Below are 19954 nucleotides of genomic sequence, written 5' to 3' on the forward strand. Positions count from 1 at the left end.
GGTGGTTTTCTGTCAAAACGCGTTTGACAGATAAATGCCGGTCTGAAAAAATGAATTCGACATGCTCAATTCAGATTTCGATCGCGCTGGTTGTTGTTGCTACGGGAACAACAATGGACGCAAAACGTCCCCGTTGGTGAACCGGCCACGCGAAGGTATGGCCGATTCGGAAAAGAAGTCGCGCACCTTCCTTCGGGCGTTGAATCAACGGATGCATCGTACCTCGCACAGGTCAGACAAGTGGCTTCATTCCCGGATTACCGGGCGATCTTCCAAAAGTGGACCTGATGGGAGGGGCGGTCGCGATTCTTCCAATTCCTCCGACGGAGCAGTTGGTACTACTAGAGCACCGGCCCGAATTCCGTAGGGAGGACGAGGTCGAATCTTCCGCTGACCAACGCCTGGACACTGGCTTCTCTCCTAGCTTCCGTCGGAGTGGTAGACACCGCTGAGGGGTCGAATCCGTTCTCCGGAGGGAAGGATTATTTCGGATCTCGTGCCTGGAAAGAACACTGAAACTCTTACGAAGTGTTCGGTTCGCCGGTTAAATTTTGGGGTACCTTAGAACGAGACGAAAGATCATTCTTTCTTGTTTAACTATTGCCTTTCCAGCTTGTGTTTACGTATCCTATATGCTAACGCTGCATTATGCTAAAGTTTAACTCACTATCGTGGTCGCAAACCACCAGTTCAAACCCATGCTATAATGTTCGTTCATTGATCAGGAACACTTGCGTTTCACATAAGGTAAACATTCATCGCACTGGACGCACTTGCCGTTTGTCACATGCTGTAATGTAAACGTTAATCGCGCTGAACGCGTATGTTGAGGCGCGCATTGTTCCGTAAACATTTTCGATGCTCTAGCACCGCGCTAAAGGCGTTATGTACGCCACACTGTGTCGTAAACATTGGTCGCGCGCTGCTTACGTCTTATCCGCACTGATTCGCTGCCTAAGCTGAAATCTTCTCGGTGCGTGGGACATTCTGTCGAAAGAATTGCTTCTTTCATGCAACATGTTTAATCAAGATTTGGTTTGATTATGCCCAAGGTTACCTTCCTCTGTCCCTAGCGCTGTCGCGTTCGCAACATACCGCCCCTTGTAAAACTACAAGTTTTACCAAATAACGCTACTTATGATTTCTAGCGTGTAATAGTTATTATGACGTGTCTTGACGTGCATTTCTACTACCATCGTTATTCTCTTTCAAATAGCTTAATTGAAATCTTTTCACTCTCATCTTTATAACAAAATTAGTTGTATTTTGCGCACGCAACTATACCACGATGAGTTATAGATGTCCAGACGCCTAATGAGTGGCCGCAGTTGAAATGTTGTCTTCGAGTCTCGCTTGGTCGATGCGCCCGAGGTTGCCCATACTGCTCTTGAAGATCTATCTCGTGGTGCAATTCAGGAAATATCTTCTTTGTCTTCTGGTTCGGTCTGCGCACTGGCTGCTTATTTTCGACTTCCGCCTGGATGTCAATTACGGTATTGTCTTCCCCGCCGTTCGCTTTTCTGCTTTCTCTCATGTGGTTGCGATGAGATAGTAGATTCGTAAGCGAGTCCCAGAGCGAGGCTAGTAGTTGCCAGCCGATGCCGTAGATACCATACAGTATTCTACCGTGTATGATGGTGTCTACTATGAACTTGAAGCTTCTGGCGATTATGTAGATACTCAAGGCTGTCGAGGTTATATTACCTTGCCATGTCGACCATGACACCAACTTGTTCCAGTATCTGTTAAAGGCACTATGGATAAGATTCTCCGAAATTAGCGGTTCGAAGGAAAAGCCTTGCAGATTTGGGTGCTGGCCGGTTATCATCTTGTGTAACACCGAAGACGCAATTTTGGTCCTGCTGTTCGGAGACCATGTTCTTCATCTTCTGCAGGTTATCATAGTCGTAAACCCCTCTTTCCATCAGGCTCGGTAAGGGTGTGTACGACCAACTCGTAACGATGTCTGATGTCAACTCTTGCAGGGGTGTCGTTTCTCGGAGTTTGTGGTCCGTGGTATACCATCTTCCACCGATTGCGAATTTGGCGGGCAGCAACGGTGTGCAATCGATTTGAGTACCTCTCAGCTGTAGTATTCTGGTGACCGGCGCCATGAACATAGATTGGTTGTTGTATTTCACCGGTATCTCTTGGTAGCAGTCGTTGCTGTCGATGCTTGCTGTCGAAGGTGACGTATACTGGTTTGCATTCTAGGATGTACAAAACCTCTGCAGCGACTACTGCGGTGTATCCGGGACGTTTGACCAAATTAGAGACGAACTCGCTAGGGTTGAGGCGTGCGAGTGTTAATTTGGTTTCCAATATGGCTTTATCGATCTAGCACATTTCGGTCATCACCGTTGTGTAGACGTCGTTTAGCTGTTGCCCTAGGTAACTTTCCACGAGCGTAATCTTGGAGTTAAAATAGGTGAATAAATCCAAGTTCCTCCCGTTCTCCGCCTTACGCTTGAACGGCGATTGATAACCGTTCAGCTCGAGTATGAAGATGCGTGGGTGGTCTGTGACGTAGCTGTCGAAACCGCAGATTTGTCTTGTGTCGCGTGCTCTTATGGAGAACATGTGTTCTGGTGTTATAAGAGTGTACACCGCGGTCATTGAACCTCTGACGTCGTTGCTGTCAAATGTCTTGTTGACCGTACCTTCGTAGATGATTTCAAAGTCGGTTCCTTCGCACGGTATTTGGTGATTTTTCTCCCACGTGAAGTAACCGAATTCTGCATCCAAGCACCATCCAACGCTATATGAGCCATTTCGTAAGGTGATTTGATCGCTCTCGATGTTCGTTGTTGTGAAGTAGTCGTACATGCTGATCTCGTATTCGTAGAAGACAAGCGCGTTTTCCCAGGCTTGGGATGAAGTCGCGTAGAGCCCTCCGACGCAGGCTGAACCCTTGATGCTGCCGGTGACAAGCGCCATTCCCCTGGTGGTATCATTGCGGCTTAATTCCCTAACCATATAATTCATGGAGAGTGAAATTTCGCCTGACGTTTGAGCGGTTTTACATTCTTCTGGAGTGAATTCCTTTACAATATACGCGTAACCGTTTTCGTACTCAGAGGTGTGGGACCACGCGCCACAATGTTTTATCGAGCGTTTGATTGCTACCTTGCATTGGTGAACATGAACGAATTTCTTGTTGCAATACTTGAATTCGCGACTCGTTAATGGTTATGTTCTTTGTCGGGGTTTCGCAAGAGGCTACATTTATGAGTGAGTAACTTGTGATATTGATGTTGTCATGCGCACAGTCATACGCGATCAGACCTTTCATCGCACTACCCATGGCTTGAGCTGAAATGAAGAGCAGAATCATTAGTGCCAAGACATTGTGGTTGAGTAAATGCGCCCTTGAACCCTTCGATTGAGTTCGTGAGTGTATTTCTGCTGGCCTAGGCCCTCGTTTGGTCGCAGTGGCGATCTTCGAGTCAGCGTACCATGCACACGGATTTATCTTTCTTTTACGGACCCCCCGTTTTGATGATTTACCACTGAAAATTTTATTGGTGGTGTTTTCTTCGTAATGCACACCCGCGAACGCTTGTTTTACTAGCTTGTCTTCGGGGGAGACTTTATTAGTTCCCGTTGTAACTCCCGGATTGTGTTTGTTGTATACATCTAAAACAGTTACACCGGTTACTGGGCGGTTGTATGTGCCTTGTGCGGTTTTCACTTGAATGGACCTTATTTGTTTGTCCTGTCCCTTATGTACTTCTACCACTCGCCCCTTCAGCCATGTTCCCCAATTTGTGGCAAAGTCAGTTATGACGACGATATCGTCGATTTTAATCGGGTCTGTTGACTTATTCCATTTTGGACGCTGGGCGATTAATGGAAGATATTGTTTCCTCCACATATTCCAAAAGATTTTCCCATAATGTACTGTCAGATGCCAGTGCTTTCGTTCTAACTGGTGTGTTTGGAATTCAAATGGAAGAGAGTAATCACCTGCTCTTCCAATCAACATATGGAACGGTGTCAGCGCTTCATCGTCTTCGTCATTCAAGGGAATATTTGTAAGCGGACGCGAATTTAAAATGAATTCCGCTTGTATTAGTGCTCCTCTCAATACTTCTATTGGAGGTAGGCGTTGTGGTCTACAGTGAATCATTTCATTGATCCTGCCTTTTCTTTTCTTTAAGATGGCCTTCGCTCTGGCTTCATCTTTGGATTCCGGAAGTCGGGCAACTGATTTGACCCCAAAGTCTTCGTCTGAAAAATTCTGGGTCATGTTACGAAGGTCCTCTTCACCTTCGTTTATTACCATAGAATAGTCTGCCTCTTGAATCTGATTTTGCCCATAAACCAACCATCCTAACCGCGTCTTTACTGCGATTGGGTCACCTTGCTTTCCATATCTATGGTGGAGTCCCATCAGCAAGTGATTGTGCCTGATGCCAATAATTATGGTTGTTTGAACCATATCATAGGATTGGATTGGTAAGCCTTTTAGGTAAGGGTGCCTGTTGCTCAGGTCCTCATAATCTAATGATTGAATAGGCAATCTTAGATTTTCAATTGTCCTAACATCTTTTAGGACGAAGCCTTTCCTAGTTGTGCCCTTTATCCTCAATTGTACACTTTGGCTTTTTTCATGGTTGACCTTCTTTCCTTGAGTCCAAACCAACTGTAATGGAATCTCCTGACCTTGGAGTTCGAGATTCCTTGCAACCTTGGCATCTAACAGCGTCAAGGATGACTCAGGGTCCAAGAATGCATGAGTATTTACCCTTTTGTCGTTGTTTATTAACGTGACCGGTAATACTTGATAATGTGTCATTGGAGCCCTTTGATCTTCATGGTGATTGTTCACACTTTCCCTTTCTGTCGCGGGTGGAGAGATTTTCTGGTGGAGCATTCTATGGTGCTTGCCTTTGCACCCGTCTATGCCGCATGGCCGTGTGGTCTTGCAATCTTCTATTTTGTGGTCATTTGCTTTTAAACAACCATGGCATAAATGCTTGCTTTGAACGATCTTCAATCGTTCTGCTGGAGTTTTTGTGGTAAATGCATAGCACTTGACCGTAATGTGCTGTTTGTTACATATCAAGCATCTCTTTGTACCTTTGGATTTTCTTTCGAAATCCTTACCCCGTTTTATTGGTTTCGCAAAACCCTTTGATGAGGTTGGTTGCTCATGGAGATGGACCCCCCCTTTTTGAGTATGTGCTGACATTGTTTTCAGCATATTGGCCGTTTCTGCATAAGGCTTTAGCCAGTCGCATAGATTGTCCACTGTTTGGACTTTCGAAAGTGACTCCGACTGAGTCATATATCTGGCTCTTTTGTTTTGTAGGGGTTGTGGTAATTTCGCCACTAAATCCATTACTAACGTATGGTCCCTGAGATAATCTGGTTCGTTTATCAGATTTACTATCTGAATGAAATTTTCCAGAGCGTTCACCATTGCCTTTGGGGTCTCCTCGGATTTTATACAGGTTGTTTCGTAACTCAAGGTATACGAGGTCTGTTCTTCCGAAAGAGTTCTTTAGACGTGTCATAATTTCTGGCACGTTTTCTGCTTCCATCATTAACTGCTGGACACTCTTTAGCGCCTTTCCGTGTAGGGCTTGTCTTAGGCGGGAAAGATTTTCCACATTAGAAAATTTTCCTTCCTCGTTTGTGGCGTCAAACGTCTGCTTGAAATTTGGCCACTCTACAGGATCACCTCCGAATTTAGGCAATTGCATCAGTGATTGCCTTTTCAATAGAGTTACCATGTGCGTGCCCTGTTTATTGTTTTCGACCAGTGTCGTTACAACCTGCAGGAAGGCTTGTAGTTACTCTTGGGATTGCTTGGTGTGACCCATTATCAGTTCCTTGAAACTTGTCTCGAGTCCCTCTGTATCCTTTGTAACCTTGCCCTTATCTGTTCCTGATATTTCAAACGCCTTGAGACGATTGATCTCGTAAGCGATTTTCTGGCACTTCGCACATAGCCAATGCACGCTTGGCTCAGGTTTGCGCGTCAATTTTACGCAAACCAAATGGAAACTCCTATCACATTCGGAGCAGTCGACCATTGTGTTGTCGGAAGTGTCTTCCTTCTCACACAACCGGCAACTGCCAAGTGGATTCATCACAAACGTGTAAGGCATTTTGAACGATTTGTATTTTCCCGAATTATAAAAATGGAAAGGCCTTCACTTACCGCGATCCGATGTCGGGCTTCTAATACTTTTCCTATGTGGTTCCGGGATAACTACGACGATAACCGTTGTCTGCCTTCCTCGTGTGATGTTTCACTGCCTTTTACACTTCAGTTGGAACCGTAATTGTTCACGTTAATGTGCCTTGTTGCTGAGATATTCGATTTGAATCGTTCTGTCGAATAATTCCACGATATTCACCTTTCACTGCTGTTCTTTTAGGCGACAGCACGCCTCGACCGCGATATTCGATCGGATGAGATTACAACGCGCGCGAACACTGTAACCTCCTCTCTGGAGCCACTATGTTGTTGCTACGGGAATAACAATGGACGCAAAACGTCCCCGTTGGTGAACCGGCCACCCGAAGGTATGGCCGATTCGGAAAAGAAGTCGCGCACCTTCCTTCGGGCGTTGAATCAACGGATGCAACGTACCTCGCACAGGTCAGACAAGTGGCTTCATTCCCGGATAACAGGGCGATCTTCTAAAAGTGGACCTGATGGGAGGGGCGGTCGCGATTCTTCAAATTCCTCCGACGGAGCAGTTGGTACTACTAGAAATTCCGGTAAAAGACTCGAGAAGGCCCCCCCCTGACAAAATTTGTTAGGCGCTGTAGGATTTACGCCTAAAGGTATGCAATCCGCAGTACACGTTGCGGAAGCTTCACAGTGAGCTTTCAGTGTGCTTTCAGTGTGGTCAAAATTGGTTGAAGAAAGTCGAATAAAATATTGGGTAAGGACTCGAGAAGGCCCCCCCCGAGAATCTTTTGTGTGCAGCACTGTGGCCTGTCATTTTTGTTGTACAGTAGGATTTCTGTAAGGTCAAAACCCATTTGATATAAACATTGTGCATTGTGCCTTAATACTGGTACTAGACAGCGAGTAGAACATGATAATATACATTGTAACATGTGATTTGAAATGCTGAATTCTTATTTTCCCTCCTTTCCTGAATATCTATGCCCGGTAAAAAGTGTTCTTCGAATTAATGTTCCGTTACCGTCCGAGAACGCAGTGCATGTTTTAGGCCTGATTGTTCACCCCAAGTGCAACCGAAAATTAGTACGAAGCCCCTGAAAGCCAAAATGAATCGTAGGGTTAGCGGAGAGGGGGTTTTAATCAAATAATAACAATATTTTATTCGACTTTCTTCAACCCATTTTGACCACACTGAAAGCACACTGAAAGCACACTGTGAAGCTTTCGCAACGTGTACTGCGGATTGCATACCTTTAGGCGTATATCCTATAGTGCCTAACAAATTTTGTCAGGGTGGGCCTTCTCGAGTCTTTTACCCCTAACAAGGTTTTTCTCCCAACCTCTTTTCTCTTTGGAGAGTCTACACATCCTAATTATTTATAGTCATGAATAATTCCAGGATAGAAATGATAGCCAGCCAGCTATGCCCGTTACATGATGCTGGCTATCACCGTAATTTTAATCTAGTTATTACCCCAATTCTCCCAAGCAGTAGCTCAAAAATGTCAACAACATGTTATTCTTTCTTATGCTAGCTTTATTTATACTGCTAACAGAATCAAATTTTAAATTTGGTAGTTGCACAACTATTACCACAGATTTGATTTATTTTTCAATAAATTCTTTGATTATACCATTTATTGATACTTTGTGGTGTTGAAGATTTGAGCTTAGTGCAGCTTCCTGAATTTGACAAGAAGGTATGTGATCTAGGGTCGATGTTAGCCCTTTGATGACCGAATGGTTGTCCCGATTCATCTGCCTGGTATTTGAGATCTGAGACGTGAGGCGTAACCTACCTGAGTATGGTGTAGATCGTTGCAGCAAAAATAAAAGTCGTAGCGCATATTACTACGCCTGTTGTAAACATCATATATTAGCCATCGAATCTCTTGCAACGCTACTAGGTTCACGTTCAATGTGGCTAGGGCGTCATCCAATTGTTTCAAGCATCCTGCTCTACAGAGAGTTCATACGTTCCATGAGATCATTAAAATAGTTCGTTAAATACGTGTCTTTCATTATTGCTTTTTCTTTCCATAGTCCGTTGGATACTTGAGGAAGGGTGATCGGCACATCACTGAAGTTCCCAAGTACCTCTGCAGGGTCCTTGGCAGTTAGGTTTATCGTCGAAAAGTAATAAATATATTCAGAATCGGACAAACATCTGCGACGGTGGTGGTTGATCCGACTGAAACGTGAGGCTCATAGGATAAGCTTAAAAAACCAATGTAACGAAGAAAAAGAATCTGCTTTCTAGAGACTCTGGCCCTGATAGAGGCTAACTTGGAAGCAGAGTATCAGTTGACGGCGGCTATCTAGAGCTGCTAAATAAATTCTGCTAGCGATTGTAATATCAGATAACATCTTAAACAGTGAAATTGGAAGGCACTTGTTTAGGAGAAATGTACTTACAATGAGCTTCACAAGTGTCCAGGGATTCAGAGGTCTCCAGAAACATATGAGTTTACTAATCATCACACTTTAGGCGAAGGTGTAAGAAGATGGAAAATAAAACACCAGATAAACGAACAGCAAGGCGAAGCAGAAACACGATGCCTTATTTGATGGCCTTAGCCTTAGCGATACGATAGTGGTTTATGATGAGAAAACTAGAATGATCCTCCATACTGTATCCATGTATATTGGCACGTGATTCCATAGTAACGGCATGCGATTCGACCATAGGGTCGCTCTTTCGATGGTAAAGGCACGCAAATCGAAGCAGGCAGCTCTTGAGTCGAAGCAAACGGTGAGCGATTCGACTGTAACTGCAAACAGGTGTATTTCAATCTTCCTAGACCACTCAGCTACAGAATGGGTTTGGAGTCCTTGGCGGGTAGCGACATTCCGACACTCTGCAGTGTTCTCCAGTGAGTCTAGCCTTCCGTTGTTTTCTTTTCGTCCTATCCCTAACCTTCGCCCCCTTTCCTTCCCATCTGGTACGCGATCAGTTGGCACTGCCCGAGGATCCGCACCATTCTCTTCCTTCCCTGGGACGTGAGATGCCTCATGGCAAGAAGAAAAGAAATACATTTCGACCACCTCCCTCCGGATCACGTTTGAGGGAACGGTACTTCCCCAGGCCCTCATTCTAGAAGGCCTCCGGATACCCATTGACCGGCCATATGTGCCAAGGGTGGCCATCTGTTCGAAGTGCAACCGGATTGGGCATGCCGAACCGTTTTGCACTCGCAAGATTTGCTGCGATAAATGCAGAGGAGCTCACGCTACCGAGGAGTGCAAAGCCCCATCCCAGAAATGTTCGCATTGTCGAGAGGAGTGGCATGAGGTAGCATTGTGCCCTGTGTACCGAAAACTCCAAAGGGAGCAGACCAAAACGATAGCCGAGCGGGCACGCGGCTCATACAGCGATGCTCTTAAGGGAGCAAACGCATCGAACCCCTTTGCAGTGCTGGATAACACAGCTACAAATGGCGAGGCCAATCCGACTGCACTCGAACAGGTGCCATTGAGATCAGTAAAAGTACTGAGAGTACCTTATAAAAAGGTACAACGAAAAGTATTAAAGACAAAAAACAAACCTTTGGCACCACAGCGCTACACTAAATGTTGCGAACGCGACAGCGCTAAGAAAAAAGGAAGGTAACCCTGGGCATAATCAAAACAAATCTTGATTAAACATGTTGCATGAAAGAAGCAATTCTTTCGATAGAATGTCCCACGCACCGAGAAGATTTCAGCTTAGGCAGCGAATCAGTGCGGATAAGACGTAAGCAGCGCGCGACCAATGTTTACGACACAGTGTGGCGTACATAACGCCTTTAGCGCGGTGCTAGAGCATCGAAAATGTTTACGGAACAATGCGCGCCTCAACATACGCGTTCAGCGCGATTAACGTTTACATTACAGCATGTGACAAACGGCAAGTGCGTCCAGTGCGATGAATGTTTACCTTATGTGAAACGCAAGTGTTCCTGATCAATGAACGAACATTATAGCATGGGTTTGAACTGGTGGTTTGCGACCACGATAGTGAGTTAAACTTTAGCATAATGCAGCGTTAGCATATAGGATACGTAAACACAAGCTGGAAAGGCAATAGTTAAACAAGAAAGAATGATCTTTCGTCTCGTTCTAAGGTACCCCAAAATTTAACCGGCGAACCGAACACTTCGTAAGAGTTTCAGTGTTCTTTCCAGGCACGAGATCCGAAATAATCCTTCCCTCCGGAGAACGGATTCGACCCCTCAGCGGTGTCTACCACTCCGACGGAAGCTAGGAGAGAAGCCAGTGTCCAGGCGTTGGTCAGCGGAAGATTCGACCTCGTCCTCCCTACGGAATTCGGGCCGGTGCTCTAGTAGTACCAACTGCTCCGTCGGAGGAATTGGAAGAATCGCGACCGCCCCTCCCATCAGGTCCACTTTTGGAAGATCGCCCGGTAATCCGGGAATGAAGCCACTTGTCTGACCTGTGCGAGGTACGTTGCATCCGTTGATTCAACGCCCGAAGGAAGGTGCGCGACTCCTTATCCGAATCGGCCATACCTTCGGGTGGCCGGTTCACCAACGGGTACGTTTTACGTCCACTGTTGTTCCCGTAGCAACAACACTAAAGTTTCTCCACCTGTCCCGAAACGCGACGCTGATCCCTCAACTCCCGACCCCCAAATTGCCAGGAAGCAGCTCAAGAAGAAGCGATCCCCTCGGGCCGAAGCTCCTTTGGAAAACCTAGCTTTTCCGACTGAGTCCAAGGGCTTCCCGAGTCCCTCCTTCTGACCCTTAACCTCCCGCAGTATCTGCACATGATCGCTACTTGGGCCCTTCCTTCCCTGAAGGGGATGATCAAACAGTGGCCATGCTTAAGTATGATGGTCCGTCTGGATGATTGATGGCTCCTTCGGCTACAATCATACAGTGGAATTGTAGGAGTTTGCTTGGCAAGCTCTAGTAGACTGACTGCTTAGCCCTTCTGGTTACAGAAGTTGAGCTTGCTCGTGCACGCAATCAGAATATGGGATCTATTTTCCTGGATATACAGGGGGCATTTGACTCAGTTTCACCATACAAGCTGAGCCAAAAATTAGAAAATGTGGGGCTGGGTCTAAAATTGAATAACTTCCTGTTCAACCTTTTGTCGGAAAAAGCTTTGTATTTCAACAATGGTTATGTTCAGCTAAAGCGGACCAGTTTCCATGGACTTGAACAAGGGTCCTACTTGAGCTCCCTGTTATACAACTTTAATAGATGTTATACAACTTTAGCGAAATAGATTCTTGCCAAGCTCCGAACTGCAGCATTAGAAAAATAGCAAACGACGGCGTCATATCTTTTGCAAGCAGGGACGCCGCCGAAATACAACTGGCTTGACAAACCACTTTGGACAACCTTGCCGAGTGTTTTCATGGTATGAAGTTCTCTGCAACGAAAACTGAGAAAAAAAGGAGAAAGGACTATTTCATCCGGAAATGGATGTCTTTTTGTACGGTGAAAACGGTCAAGGCTGAACTGGAGTACACATATCATCCACCTGGTGTAAAAATGCAGTAAAAGAATCAACTTTCTAAGGACAGTTACAGGATTCTGGTGGGGCGCACATCCATCAGAAGTCCTGCGACTGTATAAGACAACGGTACTATCCGTGTTGGAATATGGCAGCATATGCTTCCATTGGGCATCCAACACGCATATTCTCAAGCTAGAGTGGCTACAGTATCGTTGTCTAAGACTCACACTAGGGAGCATGAAATCAACACACAACATGTCGCTAGAAGTGATGACCGGAGTGATGCCGCTGAAACTACGTTTTGAAATGCTGTCGCTTCGCCTTCTAGTCCGTTCTTCAGTGTCAAATCCACTGATCGAAGAAAGTTTTAAAGCGCTTCTAGAGACAGGTTCTAAGAGCAAAATCTTGAAAATCTACGAAGATTTTGTTGCCCTACAAGTGCATCATAGCGCTCCACAGGCATTCAACCGTGATGCCCTTCCTGAGACCTACAGTTCCCTTTTAACAACAGATTCCTCGTTGCACGAGGAAATTAAGACCATACCGAATGATCTTCGCCCGGTGGTAGTGCCGGGCATTTTCAGGGATAAGTATGGCCATTTAGAACAAAGTAGCCAGTATTATACTGATGGATCATCTTCTAAGGAAGGCACCGGCTTCGGCGTTTTTAGTGAGTCCGCCGAAGCATTTTTCAAATTGCGGGAGCCGTGTAGTGTCTACACAACAGAACTAGCCGCAATCTTGTACGCACTATTGGTTATAGCAGCGAGACCTTCATCTTCACAGATAGCCTTAGCGCTATTGAAGCACTACGATCCCCGAAGGCTGTTAAGAGTCAGGATTTCCTTACCATGAAAATCATAGAATTGCTTGGCTCCATGTTGGACAAGGCGTTCAGGATTTCGCTAATTTGGGTACCTTCTCATTGTGGAATTCCCGGCAACGAGAAGGCAGACTCACTGGCCAAAACAGTCGACTTTTACGACCGTCCGATCTCGGCCCGAGAGTTTCTTCGTCTACCACAGCAACTCTTCCTGTCTCGCTGGCAGATCATGTGGGAAGCGGATGATCTCGGGCGATTCCTTTTCTCGATCTCTCCGCAAGTGTCCCTGAGGCCTTGGTTCGGTGGGCTCTCTGTGGACCGGGCGTTCATATGCATGATGTCTCGACTTATGTCGAATCATTTCGCGTTGAATGCTCATCTGCAGCGTATAACTCTGGCTCAGACGAAGGTGTGTGGCTGCGCCAGAGTTATACGCTGCAGATGACGGATTTAACGATGTGGATCTCCTTCTGTGGTCCTGCGTGGAGTAGAAATTAGAGAAGTGTTGGCGACCAGAGACCTCGCATACATCTTCCGATTCGCCAGAGACAACGGTTTTATCCTTTAATTCTTCTCCCTACTATCCTTCCAATCCATATCTGCCCTTTTTTGTGATTAGTTGTGTTGTCTTTGTTGTAAATGTTTTATGTTGTGCAACGTGCGATCCGTTGACGGAGCAATTGTATTCGAGGGCAAATTTTTTTACTGCCGTTAAAAGGAGGCAGGCTTGTGTTTTTTTTTGTCTGTAGTAGTGTGCTCCAAGTCAGTCCAGCTTTGGTACAGCGGGGTCGCCTGGGTTGGCGTTGGGCGTGGGAGTGGTCGGCGGGTACAGCCTCGTAAACAGTGGAGTTACTCTAGCTGTTGCGAGATGGAATCCGCCGATCGCTTTTGAGTTCGATGTTGACTTGGTCGATCACGGGCTGTGTCATTGCTGGGCTACTTGGAGAACATTGCACGCAGAAAAAATCATGTTTGTACTGTGCAAATAACTGTGCTCGTTTGTTCCAGTCCAGACCCTCATCACACACTACAATAGACAACCGGAGCGAACAAATCCCCTTCGAAGCCATAGCCACAGCAATAGAACCGGACCAAAAAATCTACAACACACACACACACACACACACACAAACAATAGAAATGGACAATAACCACCCATCTTTACTGCACAACCGAGCATGCCCGGGATATGGCAAATGACTAGGAGGAAATGCCTAGTTAATTTTCTTTTGTTTTTGTTAATTGTTTGTTTTCGTGAATCTAATTCACAGTCACCACACGCGGTGGTGACAATACGGCATCAGTCCGTAATAATTAATAAATAAATAAATAAATAAATATGTTAAAAGCTTTGGCAACTGTTGATAAATATTTTTCAATTTTACCTGTGTTCGGAAATCATCAATTTTTATTTTGTTAAAATCTTGGCGACATCAATAACTTATTCATATTTACCGAGATAATTCGTGTTAGAAATTAAATTGTTAAAGATGAGATGCCGTACTTGTTAAATATCTGCATCATCACTTAACTTTTACGCTGATATAAAATTAGGTGGTCTTATTGTTCTCCCCATAACTGTTTCTGTAGACAAGAAGAGCGCAGTAACATAAATACTTTTAACAAACACTTTTGAACAAAATTCTGATGTTTTTGTGTTAAGCTTAAATTTTGTTATTACAATTGTACCTGTATTTTGTTTTTACGTATAATTGTACTTGTAGCAGGATAGTCAGTCAAAAACTGTTTGGCTAAGATTTAATTCGGCTCTTATTTAAATGAGGATTTTCAAAAACATCTGCTAACTGTTGCTAGGAACCTCCACTGGCCTGACAGTTATTGATAGCACATCTCCCTTAAACCAGTTCAGCTCCTCCAATGAGGTCCAACAGCACAATAAGCCGAGAACAAGTATGGCCATATTATCACTCCTTTTTTTGTATACTTCTCGATTTTTATATATAGTTCCTCTTAGACCTATTTTGTCTAATCCTGGATACCTACCTCCTTCCAGCCACCTCGGTAGATCCTCAAGACCGGACGAAAAGCATAGCCATAATTAACTCTTTTTGGCTACTTGACGTGTGCATCAGGTTTTATAACAAGAGCAAAGATGCCGTATATCCCAAATCAGTTATAACAGGAGTTGAGGAAGTGTCTCACGATATATAGCTTTTTCGCAGGCTATGATCAAAGTAGCTTTGTTTTGTTTTTTTTATGATTGTCTGATTCTTCCTAATCTAACGTAGCTTATAGTATATATCATAAGGCAACATCATATTTTTGTTCTGGTTAGGTTGGATGAAAAATATTGCAAGTATGGCTTCGTAATTACGCTGCTGCAAAAGAGAGTACGTGTTGATGTATCGTTAGCTTATTTTTTGTATATTTTTTCCATACTGCCATTCTGTACTGTGAGGTACAGTCCATACCCACACTTCGCAGGCTAAAAGAAGTGGAATGCACTAAATCAATCTGGTGTGCAGTACATAAGTCTAGTAAAGAATTGGTCTTCTTGAAATGTTTTTTAGGTCAAATTTTTAATAGGCTTTAGACAAGAAATTCATTTTGAAGGTGTAAGATACATGCACAAATTTCAAAAATATTAATTACGACTACCGGTTTTTAGTGACACGCCTTGTATTTACTTGGCAGAGGTCTAAGTTCAATATGTTTGTATTTCGAACTGTAATCGCAGTGTTCCTTGTCACGGTCCACTACAGCGAAAGGTAGCTGCGCCTCAGATTTTGACCCAATCGGAGATCTGATGCTACGTACGTCATGCTGTTCAGCGTACAACGATTCAGAACGATCGGAACGATCGATCGGAGAGCTCACATCACGAGAATCCAAAGAACAAAGCTACATCAAATGTAGCAACTGGAGCTGTATAGGCATTAGAAATGAATGCTCCCTGCAGCCGGAATTAATACCGCTCGGTGTCGATGGCAACGGTGCTGAGTGATTTCACGGAACATGCCTAATGAAAACTTATCCGGCTTAATTGAAGAGGAATCGGTCAAATCGAGCGTGTCTGCTCAGAAGTGCTAGGGTGTGTGTGCAGAGAATAGAAAATAGAACTCTATAATTTTCTAGTGCTAATTAAAATGTATTATAGCACCCGGGAGTTAAGTAGCGGGATGATGACGCTTGGCCAATCAAACTTTAGCCCCGTTGAGCGAGGGGATACGCAAGAAGGTAGGAGTAAATATAAATAAATAAGCCTAAGGAAGGTTATGTGAATGGGAATAGGGAAGAAAACCATCGAAAGGAAAGGTAATCGCGAAAGGGAATGGGGGTAACGGTGTTGTTCTTTAGGTTTGCAGGTGAGCAACATAACGGCGTCTGGAGCATGGGAAAAGATTTGTGAAACCGACAATTTGTATTTTCAAAATTCACGCAATCATTTTTTTGGAACCTGTGTAAGTTTTAGGAAAACGGATAAAAAAGTGGGAGATGTTGGAGTATCATGGTGATCTAGATAGGACACCGTGTGGTGAAGATTTAATGACGATGTGGAGCTATTACGAAAGTTCATTTGGTTAGAACTCTTAACAACGAAATAGTCTGACTTAAGAGAACAGAGATAACCCTGAGGACCTTTAGACTATGTTTTGAAAACCACCACAAATTGTATTGCGTTGTTATTGCCATGTTATAGAACTACACAGAATACTAGCAAGCTTCTAAGAGTGAGGGGGATGAAAGATGAGAAATAAAAAAAGTTTTGGAAACTTTTCAAAAGCTGACTTTCTCAAGCGTGAAAAAATGGCTTTTTCCGCCGAGTGGCGGCCCGGTTGTTGTGAAGCCTATCTTTCACAATGTAAAAACTTGAGTCCTATCCGATTAGGTCCAGTACGAACATCTGACTCTACATCTCCAGTCTAAATTTCTTCTTCTTCCTTGGCACTACAACCTCGAGAGGTCTCGGCCTGCCATTTCTGGCTTTCTGTGACTTGATTTTATCCGTAGCAAGGTAGTCAGCCCTGCGTACGGGGAGGCGGTCTGGATGGCATTTGAACCACGGTCCTGTCGAGTGAAGACCGGCGCCATTATCGCCTCGGCCACCGGACCGCCCCTAAATTTCTAGCACCCTAGTTTCCTGAGCAAACTCTGTGAGGGTTTCCTTTAACAATAATGGTGTTTGCTCATTTATCGAGTATGGACTTAAATCTGTCTTTTTTACCATAGAATAGCCATAACAGATCGTACTGCTGTTCTATTGGTATTGGACTTGACTCTAATTTTAACTTAACTTATATTAACCGGTCCGGTGACCGAAGTGACAGCGACACGACAGGGCCGGAGTTCAAAACCTATCCATATGGCCTTCCCGCACGCCTTTCCGTATTCAGAAATTGGCAGAACGACACCTTTTGAAGTTAAAATGTCAAAAAAGAAAAATATTTACCTTAGTTATCATAGAACTCTCTATCTATCCTACCTTTAACGACAGAAGAGATTCTAGCAAGTGTGGCGATATAATAACATTGACTTTGGCGTTGGCTTAATAGAAATGGTGTAGGAAATCTATATTTCCAACATCTCAACTCTAGAGTAACCTTGTAACTTTGTTAGCGAAACTTTGTTATGCTATGACGAGAATTAATGGAGTAAAACTGTGTTTCGTGTCCTAGGGTACAGTATTTTACATTTTTTTCTCCATCCTTTTTTTCGCATTACAACTTCAAGGATTCTCCATTCTGTTTACTGCTGCTTTTTTCCAGCGTATGAAATTGAATAGAACAGGTATAGTGCTTGAAATGATTTGAAAAGTCTTGATGCTAGGTTCAGTAAACTTTGGTGCGGTTTCCACTTTCCAGATTGAAATCGTAAAATTTTACACCCACAGCCGTAATTTACAGAAAAGATGTGTTGGTGGTGAAGTTACTGGATGCTTCTTCTGTTGGTTTATTTGTAACACAGATCTACAGGTGTGCTAAGTATGTTGCTCTCTCTCCTTGTTTCGAATTCACAATCGGTGGGTCATTAGTGTATCGTTATCGCCCTAAAGTGATATCCCATCCCCCCTTTGAAATAGCTGCCATTCCCTCTTGTCATTGATTGCTTTCTGCGAGAGAAATCAATTTTTATATCAATTTTTGGTTGGTCCAAAAATTTGAGAGAGCTGTTATGTAGGTTTCTTACATGTTCTCTAAGCGTCTTTCCAATGTTCAACAGAAGTGGCTGATGGGCATGGTAGAAAGAGACGTTTCTACTGTATCGAAATGTGCATATATAGTATGTTTGATTTTGATTTTTTTACTTTGATTTTGATTTTCGTTTACGATATTAGCTTTTAATATTGCCGTTTGGGTCTTCGCGATATGTTGGTAACTCGCCGTAGAAGGCAAACAAGGATGGCACTTCTACCAAGACTTTCTTTCCGATTTCAGTCGGGCGAGCGGCTGGCCACATACACTAGAATCCGAGCGCTCCGTGAACTGGTGGGTCGGAAGGAATATAAAAAATAATAACAATAATAAAAATATACGCGCACCCGTCAGACTGTTCGACATTGATGACAGGGTACATTAAAAATCAATTTGTGCCGTTTTAAAATATGTGTGTAGGGAAATGTTCTAAACGCCAAAACGGCCGCGTATTTGACGGAGGTCGTTGCTTTTTGGGTGTGTGAGGCAGTCCGATGAAGGAACGTCAGAGCATCTAAACGATAGCCATATGAAAAGATTTTCAAGCAAAGACCGGTACCGCCTTCGCCGGAGCAACCATCGGCTAGCCTTCGGTAGGGCATGTGTTGGGCATTTGGTAAGCTCCATATTTTTTTACGGCTTTATACTGCGGTTATTAATGAAGTTATGTTGTTGTGATGGAATATTGATATGGATGGTGGAACGGTAGGAGAAGAGATATAAAGAGGGACGGAAGGATGCGAAGGTAGCTTTCTCTCCAGAATGAAACATAAGCTTTTTAGTACGCATTACAAAACGTGATAAAAATGGTGTCAAAACTTAGCGACAATAATTCTTATCAAGTAGTATCAGTAAGATACTATAACTGTTGGAAAATATTGATGGTTGGGAAGATACTTCATCAAAATTTGTAGATCCTATAGAATCTCGAGTTTCTTAACCAACTGCTTTAGTGCTGCATCCTCGAGAGGGTTTAGCCGGTTATTTCTGGATTACAGACCTTAAATAAAATCCGTATCAGAATAGTCAATCAGTTAGTGCTTACAAGAGAAGGGTTCAGATGGAATTCAAAGCTTGTTTCTGCATTGTGAAAAACCAGCGCTACTGCTGTTTCTCTGGATCCTGTTAGTGGTTCTAGGATCTTTCTCAATTTATTTTAACCGATCTTCTACATACTCTTGCAAAGTATACGCAGGCAGTACACAATATCTATAAGATCCTAGAGGATCTAAGCAGTAGTTGTTTGTTAGATGCTACATACTAAATCTATGTGATTACAAAAGCGTGGGATGGCTTTAACTGCTAAAATTACGAAGTAGAGATCTTTGCAAAAATGAAAAAAACAGACAGGATATGTGTAGAATATCCTGTACATATTTATCTAGAAAAAATGCTCAGGTAAGTCATCATTTAGCGTAACATAACATGTTCTCTGATCGTTCCTTACGAATAAAAAAAAACATGTTCTCTGATAATCATAAGTCATTAAGTCTACGACTCACGTTAAATACTTTTTTTTGGCTTAGCGAGCCGCTTGGGCGTGCCAAACACCCGATGGTTTTCTAAACTAATTAATATCTCGTAGTTAGATGATCAGTCCTCATTCCGGAGGGAAGGATCCAGATCCACGGCCATCAGACAGTCCCAAATATTACCGTGACATATATTGCCAACACAACATGGAATATTCATTAAGACTAATAGACTAAGAATCAAATTCCTTAGTCTCAACGCATTTAAAACGTTTACGCTACCGTATTTGGAAGTTTTACAAGAAAGTACGGATTGAACGTTAACATAAATACATTAACAGCCAGCCACAAGCAAAGCGAAAGCGTCTTAAACTCTTGATCGGGTTACTGGGGTGCGAGACATACTTATTGAACACAATGTATTTTTTAATTTTAACTACTGGGATCCTTTTTTCTTCTTCTCAGAATTTATTGGACATGGGGCATTGAACGTGTCCAAAAGGAATGATTTTATAAATACTATTTTTTTAATTTGTACTAGATTCATGTTATCCAATTTAAGCTTGACTGAATAATTGTGACTTGTGAAACATTAATATTTAAGTATTGGTGAGGTTCACCGTAACTTTTACATGTAAGTGTAATAGTAAAAATTGAAAATGGATAAAAATAGTCGTTAATTTGTTCGACACATGTCAGCCAGGAGCATTGAATTGCTTATAAAAAATACAATATTTAATTTGAGGCAGCTATTTTTCAAACGATGTCTCAGAAGCAGAAATTCTAACTGTTTCAACTAATCCAATGTCATTGGAAACCTTTACAAAATGTGCCTTGAGCTGTTGGTAACCTTTTTAACCTTTTCTTTATACCGATAGAAAAATACCACGTT

At 43.4% G+C, this 19954-nt stretch overlaps 1 protein-coding gene across 1 annotated transcript; it reads right to left on the minus strand.

Moving 5' to 3' along the window:
• Positions 1-2337: 2337 nt before the first annotated feature.
• On the minus strand, positions 2338-6331 carry LOC118504953. The gene is made up of 2 exons (XM_036040116.1): positions 6170-6331; positions 2338-3312 (listed from the first exon to the last, which is right to left on the minus strand). Exon 2 carries the CDS (start codon positions 2983-2985, stop codon positions 2338-2340), a length of 648 nt encoding a protein of 215 aa, XP_035896009.1. The 5' UTR covers positions 2986-3312; positions 6170-6331.
• Between the last annotated feature and the right edge of the window lie 13623 nt (positions 6332-19954).

Source organism: Anopheles stephensi, chromosome X (assembly GCF_013141755.1).
Source record: "Anopheles stephensi strain Indian chromosome X, UCI_ANSTEP_V1.0, whole genome shotgun sequence".
Classification (NCBI taxonomy): domain Eukaryota; kingdom Metazoa; phylum Arthropoda; class Insecta; order Diptera; family Culicidae; genus Anopheles; species Anopheles stephensi.

Bases quoted from the DNA above. Each gene is read 5' to 3' on its own strand.
- LOC118504953 (XM_036040116.1), bottom strand. From the start codon at position 2,985: ATGAATTATATGGTTAGGGAATTAAGCCGCAATGATACCACCAGGGGA.